At 49.1% G+C, this 10701-nt stretch overlaps 1 protein-coding gene across 1 annotated transcript; it reads left to right on the top strand.

The window, feature by feature from the left end:
• Window positions 1-906: 906 nt before the first annotated feature.
• Window positions 907-10531, top strand: LOC134434386 (serine/threonine-protein kinase PAK 3-like). Its single transcript, XM_063183051.1, has 10 exons — window positions 907-1207; window positions 1635-1887; window positions 3629-3695; window positions 4383-4431; window positions 5186-5298; window positions 5964-6081; window positions 6783-6882; window positions 7284-7480; window positions 8815-8952; window positions 10292-10531. Exons 1-10 carry the CDS (start codon window positions 926-928, stop codon window positions 10376-10378), a joined length of 1404 nt encoding a protein of 467 aa, XP_063039121.1. The 5' UTR covers window positions 907-925; the 3' UTR covers window positions 10379-10531.
• The last annotated feature ends 170 nt before the right edge of the window (window positions 10532-10701 follow it).

Below are 10701 nucleotides of genomic sequence, written 5' to 3'. Positions count from 1 at the left end.
TCCTGAATGACCCGGTTTTCTAACAAGAGTGTGGATGTCAGGAAGGAGGAATGCTGGTGCAGGCCTGAAGAGAAGGTGAATTCCAGAAGTGTCTCTCACAAGGAGTGAGCTCACCCAGGAAGCCCCTGCAGAGCCAGGATGGAGCTGTGGGACAGGGCGGGGAGTCAGTCACTACTGAAAGACAAACAGGACATGGCAGAAGCAGAGGGAGGCCCTCACCAGACCCTTGAGAAATGCCACCCCTTCCCTGTCAGCTGCCTGAGAGGCTGCTGGAGCTTCAGACCCAGATGGCCCCTGATTGTAGGCCAGGGTCACTTTGGAATCTGTGCCTCCCCTCGGGCAGAGAACGACCCAGGAGAGCAGCAGCACAGTGCTTTGGGAAGGTGTGAGCCCAGCAGTCTGTGAGTCTTGGCCCACAAAGGGCGTATGGGAAGTTGAAACCCATCTTCTCTTGCTTTCTGTGCAGGTGCTTCTAGAGAAAGAGCAGGAGCACACTGCCTCATCTGAGCTGCCATGCCAGACTCAGGGAGAGCTGTTCCCAGCTCGAGAGCAGGAAGAGCAGCTCAGGCAGCAGGTGGAAGAGCCACAGGAGAATGGCCAGGTGAGCCTGACTGGCCAGGGCACAGAGGGAAGGGCAGGGAGAGGGGCATCAACCTCTTGGGACTGAGGAGGCCAGGAGTCCCACAGGCAATGGAAGCACAGAGCCTTGCAATCTGCAGAGATCAGCCCTGGGACAGGAGGTTTGCAATGGAGGCAGATGTGGGGAGGGAAGCAGAAAGAAGGGGCTGAATAAATGTGATTTTGAGGCTGCAGGAGGAAAAAAGCTGAGCCTGATGGCAGCTCTCAGTCCCTTGCTCTCCTTTTGTGTGTACAGAACATCAAGGCAGAGCCACAAGCAGAGCTGCCCGAAGCTCAGAGTGACATCATGGCAGTGAAGAGAAAGAACAAGGAAGACATGGGAAGAATTCAAGAGGAGAATCTCCATCAGCAGAGGGGCAATCATCAAAACCAGGTGAATGAAAGAGTGGCAGCCACTCCACTCATGAAATGTCCTCTCTTTTGTTTATTAGAGAACATGAAGGAACAGCTGGATGCAGAGCTTCAGACAGCTCACAGCATGATCAAGGCAAGGCATAAGCAGCTGGAGGAAGAAATGAAAATCATCAGAGAGAAACTTAATCACTTCCGTCAGTCTCTGCAAAACCAAGTGAGTGAAAGAAGGATGCAGCCACTGCAGTCACCAATCTGGTGGTTTCTGCCCTTCTTGCCTTTCCAGTGCAGAGCAGCAGGGAGTGGGGCCATGCCTCTGAGTGCCATGCTGCTGTAGTGTGTGTATCACAGTCACTCTGAAGGACATTTCCCGGTGTGCTGAATCTCAACGTCTGCCCTGGACAGTGAAACTTGTCCTTTGGCCTTTTGGCCAGCAGTCATCCCAATTGATTCCTGCTGGCCTGTTCCTGCTCTCCTTTTTTCTTGAGGTGTTTTTACAGTGGAACTTGGTGACCCAGATGGAGGATTGAAACAAGCTGTTGTATCCCCTGTCAATCTGTTCTTTGCCTTTCCTCACAGTCGATGACTCCTGGCTGACAGGGACAAGCTGTAGTGTCTGACTGCTTTGTTCTGTTTGACTTGAGGTGCAAGTGTTGACATCTCACCGGGCAGCCTGCGAAGACTTGCAGGGAATGTGTGGCAATGAAGAACCCCAAGTTAGGAGTGAGGCACAGGAACAGTGCCCACCAGAAATGCTCCAGGTCCAGCACATCATGGGCTCTGAACCTGCTGCTGCAGCAGCATCACCTCGAGGAAGCCCTTCTGTGAAACCTGGGAACTCAGGCTCGGGCACATCCCGGGAACAGGAGATTGAGGAGGAGTACCTGGAGCTGCTGGGTACGTCTGGGGTGTTTCTTATCTGAGGGACAGTGTGTTGTGTGCAGGTGTCAGCAGAGCTGTACCCAATGCTCCTCCTGAGCTCGGTGTCACAGGGCCATTTAGGACTCCCCAGAGGCAGTGCTGTGCTCCGAGGCAGCGAGAGAGCTCTGGGTGTTCCTGCAGCCTCTGAGGGCACCTGGGACTGGCTTGGGTTTGCCTGAGCTTCCCTCTCTGCTAAAGGCTGAAGCAGGGATTGTTCTTGGATCAGCAGAAGGCTGTGACCTAGCAAATGATCTAGGCAAGTCCTGTGTGCTAGTGGCCAAACTGAACAGAATTTTTAGCTTCCTAAATTCTCCTTAGACTCCTGACTTGCAACCAGTCATCACAGCAAAAAAACTTCACAGGAATGGACTGACTTTGGAGTTTTGTCTTTTTGGTTGGGGATTTTTTTTTTGGGGGGGTGGGGTGGGATTGCTTTTCTGTTGTTCATTTTTGGTGGGGGTTTTTTGTTGTGTTTTTCTCCATCCTGAAGGAGCCCTTCTACCCCACGTTTTACTGATGTCATTTTTATGACTGTTACTGTTACCACTACTACATCTGCAGTTTATTTTCATGAGAATGGTATATTTTTGTCAATAAGAGAATGCTATCTTTTTGTCAATAAGAACTACTTTGAAAGAACATCAGGTTACAGGACAAATAGAGAGCACAAGGTATTTTCCATGTGCCGCCAAAGAAAAAACAGAGACTTTGATAACAAACTTTATTTAATCTTCTAGTTTTATGCTTATCAAGATGTGTCCAGGAGACACATCCAAGTGGCGTGATCAGATAAAACTGTACTGCAGGCATTTCTCAGGAGAGAGCCTCCAGCCCAGCCATGGTATATCCCTCAGATCCATGGCACTTTTCCATACCTGATTCCCACTCTTTCCCATGACTGTTAGAATCCTACCCATTGGCCCAGGCCCTGCTCAGATCAGTCTCTAGGAAAACACATCAAGCCCTTTGTGATTCTGCGGCACAACCCAATGAATCTGCTTCTTGCCCGTAACAGCTGCCAGTGCTGTGCTCTCAGATAAGAGACCTGGTGGGGCTGAGACCAGAGCCCAGTGAATTCTGTGTCTGCCATCACCTGTTGGGACAAAAAGGGCACTGAACTGTGCCTCGGTGTGGCTGATCTCAAAGCCCATCCTGTTGTGTCCTGAATGGGGGTAACAGCTTGTCTGGGGCTCAGGCTCACTCTGGCTTCTTCCCATCAGTGCCTGTCAGTGCTCACGCTTGGGCTTTGCCAGCCTTGTTGTGGTCGCTGCCCTGTCCCTGAGGGCTGGAGTGACTGCAGAGGCTGGAGCCTTCCTTAGCTGGGAGAGGGGCATCTTTGAGCTCAGCCTGCTCACAAACAGGTCAGAGTCCTGATGCCGAAAGCCCCGTCAGGATCGGTTACAGCTGGAGCTGCTCTGGTTTACAAATGGGAAGGCATTCCTTTGGCAAACTGCTGAAAGGTGGGGAAGATGTCCTCCTCTCCTGGGATTGTATGTCCCTGTGCTTTGTTTCCTGTCAAGAGAACTCTTCAAAAGACTGTACAAATCAGTCTCTGTGCTGGCCACCTGTGCTGCAGGGCTGTCTGCCTGGTTGTGGTTGTTGCTACCCAGCCGACCACAAAGGGCTCAGAGCTCCAGGCGCTGGGGCTGCCTTTTGTATCTCCTGGAAGCTGGGATCTCTACTTAAAAGTCAGCATCTTGCATTTTGTTTCCCTCAGGAAGAATGGTGAACACCACTGAAAATCCCCTGATGAAATACAGGCATCTGAATTATATTGGCAGCGGGTGAGTCCAACAGCAGTTACTCCTGCACAACGATGGGCCAGGTGTTTTTGGGGTGGAATGTCTATCCAGCGTGAAGTCAGGACAGCTGCAAAGATGATCACACACTGGGGATAGATTGTCCCATCTCTCAATGCTGCTCAGAATTTGTGAGTGGGCTCAGAAGGCATTGTCAGAGATGCCTTGCTACCGAGGTCTTGCCTGCATCAAGGAACAGGACCTGGAAGGTCTCCTTGTCTCTCAAGTGTGGGACAGCTCTGTGTTAATTTCTTTAGCATTTTTTGTGTATGTCTCAAAATCATACTGGCACACTAATGAAAAGAGAAGAAACTTGCTTGCCTGAAAGAGCAACCTATGCCCTATCAAAGCTGTGAGATAACAGTTGCCAGGAACAATTCTTTCCCCTGGTTTGAAGAGGGAAACACTCTGTGGTCAGGATAGGAACCACACTGTTTAGACAGTGAAACCCAAGAGGAAAGACTTGACTCCCTTTAGAAATTGGACCCCAGTGCTTCAGGAACAGGCCCAGTGCCCATGCACTTGAGAGGAAAATGCATCATCTCCCTTCTGGCAGAGCCCTCCTGCATCCTGCAGGTTTTGACACTACCAGCAGAGATCTCCTGTGTGGGCTGGCTTTCACTGCAAGATCTAAACAGTTTCTGCTTTCTCTGCTTCTGTTTTTTTTTCTAGGACTTTTGGAGATGTTTATAGAGCACTCGACAGTGCCACAGGAGGAGAGGTAAATGTCACCAGCCCCGGCAGGCTCTGCTGCACTCGAGGGCTTTCCCCTCTGGTATGAGCTGTGGCTGGAGCTTTGGGCAGAGCTGTGCTGAAAAGGCACAAGAAGCACAGACTGGTGCCAGCCCACAGAACACATTTGGGACTTTGTCCTCCTCAGCTGCCGGAAGGAAGGCACGGAGGGCAGCGGTTCCTTTCAGAGAAGGACGCACTCACTCGCTCTCCATTGCTAAAACAAAGGTGGTGCCTGCGAGCACCTCACTGCTCTTTGGGGCTACAGCTTCAGAGTCCTGAATTCTCATTTCTGGCTGCCAGCAAATCCATCTGAAAGTTACTGGTAGTTCCTTAGCCACCTGCAGTGCTGCACTTGGGAACTGCACGTAGGGAGAGATCTGCAAGGCGTCCTTGAAAGCCCTAAGCCCTGCCCATAGCCCAAGATTTATCCACAGAGTATTAAGTTCTGAGTCCCAAACAAAGCAGCAGAGAGTGTGGTCAGAGGTTTGTGGGTGATAACTGAGACATCGCTGTTACCAAGTGGTCAAGGCAAAATGTCAGTGGCCCCACGTGTCCTGTAACTGGCTCCCAAGGGAGCAGAGAAATGGGCTGTTGGAATGTCAGTTCCTGATTACTGCAGTGCCTAATCACAAGGCAGTTTGGCACAGCTCAGCTGTGTCATTGCAAAATCACTTGCTCCACGTGCCTTGTGGTCTCGTGCCACCAACCCCTCAAGTTACTGATTTTCAATGTCATTTTAGGTGGCAATAAAAAAAATAAATCTTCAAGGAGTGAGGAGGAAGGAGCTAACCTTTAATGAAATAATGATCATGAAGAGGTATAGGAGTCCCAATGTTGTGAATTATTTAGACAGGTGAGAGGTCATGGTCTTATCCCATGGATGTGTGTTTACATAAAGCAAACATGAGAGGTTAAAAACCCACTTTGGTCAGTGGCAGCAAGTAAAGCTGTTAATTTATATTTATTCATATTTCTCTACTCATCTCCAATGGATGAGAAGAGAGTGCATCTTGTCTGCATGAGTCTTCCCTGGCACACCTAGTTTGATAATTACTCCAAAATTATTCAAAACCTGGATCAGCTGTATCTTCCTAACTCAATGGCCTCAAAGTTCACTGCCTCCACATTTATTTGGGATTGATTTTTTAAAGTTTCTTAAGTGCAGATGAACCATCCTAAAGTGGATTTCCCTTGGATTGTTGCCCCTCTTTGCCATTGCTATGCATGCCAGGAAGACTAGGTGCTTATTTCCAGAAACACCATGCCTGGCATGTTTTATATCTGGGCTGTTTCTAAACTGCACTTTTCATTTGCTGCCCATCTAAGACATCTCCTTTTTCACAGATGTGTCTTTCTCTATGAGACTGCACAGATTGCAAATAATGCACAGCCAAGAGGGAATGTCTATTCCTTTGATTCTGTCCTTGTCACAAAGGCATCTGGAAATAAGAAACCTGGAAGCAAAAAATCAACGTAGCCATGCATGTTCATCTCTACCCCCTTGTTTCCTTCTTTCAGCTACCTTCTGGGCGAGGAACTCTTGCTGGTTATAGAGTACATGGATGGAGGTGTCCTGAGCGACATCGTCAGCCAGACCTGCCTGTCTGAAGATGAGATGGCAGCCATCAGTCGGGAGGTCAGCAATCCCAGCTGTGTTTCCAAGGCCTTGGGCAGGATTGTCTGGGAAACAGGGGCTCAGAACAGGAGAGGTTTCCTGTGCCGAGCTTTGTTTCTGTGTTGCTGGTATGCTATGGGCAAGTAAAAGCATCTCAAGTGAAAGGCCTGCCAGTGCCCCTGCACTCCCTGTACTCAGTGCCAGTACTCTTATCTCCTGCTGTTGTATTCTCGCTCTGTCTCTTGTATTTGTAGTTGCTGTTCTCCACCTTGCCTCTCTAAATGTTTGCCTGGAGTCTGTCTTCACTGCATTCCTTGCCTGTAAAAGCAAAGGTGCTGGTGGCAGGATTTGAAACAAACAGCAAAGAAAGAAGAGAGAGACTCGTTTCTCTCAATGCTCAGCTAAAAAGGATAGGAGTGCAGCCAGAATGCTCTTTGCTTCTGAGCACATGCGCTGCAGCAGGAGTCATCCTGGCTGGTTGGCAGGGGACAGCCTACAACAGCAGGTGCTGTTGCTCTTTCAAAAGCTGACGTGCCTTTCCTCAGAAAGGTCCTGCTCTGCAACTGTTGGAGCAGCAAGCTCTTCCTCTCAGTGGCCATGACTGTTCTGCCATTACTCCCCATTCCCCTGGAGAGGGAATCTTTTAGATTCTTTGTTTCCTTTCTTGTGTGATGAAATCACATCACTCATTTTTGCCCTTCTGTTTCTGTTTTCTCGCTCAGTGCCTGCAAGGACTGGATTTTCTTCATGCAAACAATGTGATCCATCGAGACGTGAAGAGTGACAACATCCTTCTCAGAACGGACGGTTCTGTCAAACTGGGTCAGTATATTCTTGGTCAGGTGCAGCTTTCCAGGGATGTGGGTGTGGGGCTTCTTGGCGTGACTGCCAGCTCCCCAAAAATGGTGCTGGTGGCAGTGCAGGGACCCCTGCTGCGAGCTGAGGGCACAGTTGCAACGTGCACAGAGGTAGAAGGAGCCACAAGCAGTCAAGAGTGGCCTTGCTCTGTGTGGGTCCCTTCCAGAGGGAGGGAGTTACAAGTCTAAAGTTTCCAAAGAACAAAAGCCACTGCTAGAGGCAGTGTAAAACATGGGGGGATTTTTAAAGTCGCCAATGCCAGGAGATTCAACAGAGCAATTTCAAACTTCTACTGGGGAATTCTTTTGCTTGCTTTCCTAATTGCACAGAATTCAGATAAAACCAGTATTTTGTTTTCTCCTCAGCTGATTTTGGCCTCGCTACTCAGCTCACCCCTGAGCAGAGCAGACGGTGCTCGGTAACCGGGACTCCTTGGTGGATGGCGCCTGAAGTGGTGACAGGTCAACCATATGGCCCCAAAGTGGACATATGGTCTTTTGGAATTGTGGGAATTGAAATGATAGAACAAGAACCTCCTTACTTGGGCAAAAGTTCTGGCACGGTAAGGAGCAAATACTCACTGATCCCACGGTCTTTCTCACCTGTCCCATGTCCTGTGTGCCACTGGACAAAATCCCATTGCCATCTGCTGGAACTACTTCCACCAAGGTCCCCTCCTACAAATGTCCCTGCAACACATCAGCATCTGCTGTGCTTTTGGTTGCATCAGTGGGGGAACTCAAGCCTTACCACATGCAAACAAACTCCAAACAAACTCCATTCTCACTCAACACTTTCCTTTGGGTTAGTGGTTCCAGTTCTTTTGTCTGTGTAGATGGCCTTAATAACAGGGAAAAAGCATCTTAAAAGTGTTGTTATCTTTCCAGAAATGAAGGAAGGAAACCCAAACCCAACAAAGTTTCTAAAACCGTGGTCTTTAGAGAGGAACCTAACCCTGTGTGCAGTTTCCTCTCACTGGAAAATATGGGCATGAGGGTGTAATGCACACAGTCTCTTCTGCTTCTTGTGCAGTGCTGCTGAAACACTCAGTGACCGTGTTTCTCTCCTAGCCCAAGCAACATTCTGCACGTCACCAAGGCAGAGCCTGGTGATGTGGAGAGCCTGCCAAAACCTCCTGTTTCTTTCCTGGCACTTTCTGGCATGGGCCTACCATTAATGCATTGACTTGAGCAGCCAAATGACTAGAGAGTGTCCATAGGGATGGAACCTCTCCTTCTTCTGACCTAGAAAATTTTTCTTTGGCTGCAAAAATGGGAAGCTGAAATTTTCAGACTGCTGAGAGACAGAGCTGCAAGTGGCTCCTGTGTGCCCAAGCAGGCATTTTCATCCCAATACATCCCAATAAGGCATCTTAATGTGTCTGTGTTGAAGAGGAGATTGTCAATGTTTGTTTCCCTGCCTGGGTATTAACTGATGGATTTCCTTTCTTTTCTTCCAATTCCCATTGTTTTCAAGAACAGCACAAAAAGCTTGATGAGTTTTGTTCTAGGGCACGTGCGCTTAAAGGACCAACTAGCACTGCAGAGATGCCTTTCATGTACTAACCCTTGAAATTAGTTAGTATAGCAAAGTCCCTCTTCCAAAAACCATCTCAAGCTGGCATGAATCCTCAGAGAAGCAAATGTCCTTTTGCTGATGTAGTTCCCACTAACTAGGTCAGGCAATGAAATCAGCTGCCAAGGCAAGATCTGCAGGATGGTGGAAAAGCTGTGGCTGCATCGGGGTTTGGGTTTTTGGTTGGTAAAGGAAAGTCATCTCTGGGTCTGTGCCAGGGCAGAAACTGCCACTGAAGAACAGAGGTTAAACAAAGGGATCTGGGAGAGCCTTAGAGATGTGAAAGCAGGAGGTGGAGCCTGGTGTCTCCTTTCTCTCCAGGCTACATACCTGATAGCCACAGTAGGGACTCCACAGCTGCGGCAGCCCAAGCTCCTCTCGGCTTTGCTGCGTGACTTCCTGAGCTGCTGCCTGCAGACAGACGAGGAGCAGCGCTGGTCTGCCAAGGAGCTCCTGCAGGTAAAATGTGAAGGGGCTGCAGGTGAAACAGGCTCTGAGGGATGGGCTCCTCCTCCACTCAAGCCCAAGGCAGCAGATGAGCCCCCTTCCTCCTCACCTCCACTCTTGCTGCTCTTCAAATGAAAATGGTGAGGAATCCTAGACTGGGCTGGGCTGGCAGGGCCCTGTAAATGTCCTCTGGTGCAAGTGTCCTGCAATGAGCAGGGACATCTTTAAAGAGATCGGGTTGCTCAGAGCCCGTTGCCACTGGAGCCGGAATGGTTGCAGGGATGGGGCACCTACAAGCTCTTGGGGCAAGCTGTGCCAGTGTGGCACCATGCTCTGAGTACACAAGTTCTTCCTTAGACCTACTCTGATAAGATGCCCTTAGTGTTTAAAAAGATTTGTCCATATCCTATTGTAACTGGCCCTGTTAAAAAAGATGTCCTGTTTTTTCTTCAAAGCCACTGTGAAGTCTTGGAAAGTGGCAATAAAGTCTCCCTGGGGCCTGTCCTTCACAAAACTGAATAACTCCAGCTCCCTCTGCATTTCCTGTGAGGAGAGGTGCTCTGTCCTCTGACTGTGTCTGTTGCCCTCTCTTGTGATTTGGTGGAGTATTCAGTTTTATGTAATGGCAAAAGAATTGAAGTAGAGCAATGCAGGGTACAGAGACATGAAATGGTGGTGGAGGAACCCAAGGAAGCCAGTCCCAGCCTAGGGGTCAGAGATTTGGCTGTGGGCAGGAGGGGCTGTGGGGGGCTCACTATGAGGGGCCCTGGTTTGTGCCCCCCAGCCCACCCTCAGAGGTTTCTGCCATGCAAACAGGGACAGCTGGGAGGGACTTGTCCCAGCCCCATCTGCTGCCTGGCACGCTCAAGGAGACGGGAACTGTGCCAGGGTTACTGCCAGGTTGTGTGGCAGAGAGGGAACTGCAGGGCCCAGTGCCACTGGGCTGGCCCTACTGGGAAGGAAGGTGCCATCCAGCACATGAGGGGCAGGGCATGGAAAGGCAGACACTGCTTTCTGTCCCTGTGGCAATCAGCACAGTGCCTGTCTTTCAAAGAGAGGGACCAATGAGAGGCTTTGGAGTTTCCTGAAAAGAAGAAAAGCACCATTTCTAGAGCACTGGCAGGGCTAAAATCTCAGCAAGATGAAGACACCTGTATAAATGGATGAGTGGGATTCTGGGCCAGGTTTGCCTGTGATGGCAAAGTCTGCACATAAAGATGGAGGTGTAGACAGTCCCATTGTTCCTCTTCCTGCATCCTTCTAGGAGCAGGAGGAATCCTGTGAAGCACTGAGCTTGGAAAGTCATGGTTCATTGTTTTTTGTTGATCTGTTTTTTTTTCCCTTTGGGCAGCATCCATTTGTAAGATTTGCTGAGCCTGCGTCCAGCCTGGTGCCACTGATTGTTTCAGTGAAGAAGAGGAAGGAGACAAGAATGTGATAATCACATCAGGACCATTTATTCCTCAATCAGTTTAGAGTAGGATTGTAGGGTAGGATTAGGATTAGGATTAGGATTAGGATTAGGATTAGATTAAGGATAAGGATAAGGATAAGGATAAGGATAAGGATAAGGATAAGGATAAGGATAAGGATAAGGATAAGGATAAGGATAAGGATAAGGATTAAGATGAGGATGAGGATAAGGATAAGGATAAGGATAAGGATAAGGATAAGGATAAGGATAAGGATAAGGATAAGGATAAGGATAAGGATAAGGATAAGGATAAGGATTAGGGTTAAGGTAAGGGTTAGGGTTAGAGT

The sequence above is a fragment of the Melospiza melodia genome, unplaced genomic scaffold (genome assembly GCF_035770615.1).
Source record: "Melospiza melodia melodia isolate bMelMel2 unplaced genomic scaffold, bMelMel2.pri scaffold_35, whole genome shotgun sequence".
NCBI lineage: Eukaryota > Metazoa > Chordata > Aves > Passeriformes > Passerellidae > Melospiza > Melospiza melodia.
Note: the sequence above shows the minus strand (reverse complement) of the source record. Positions and strands in the feature narration are given on the sequence as shown.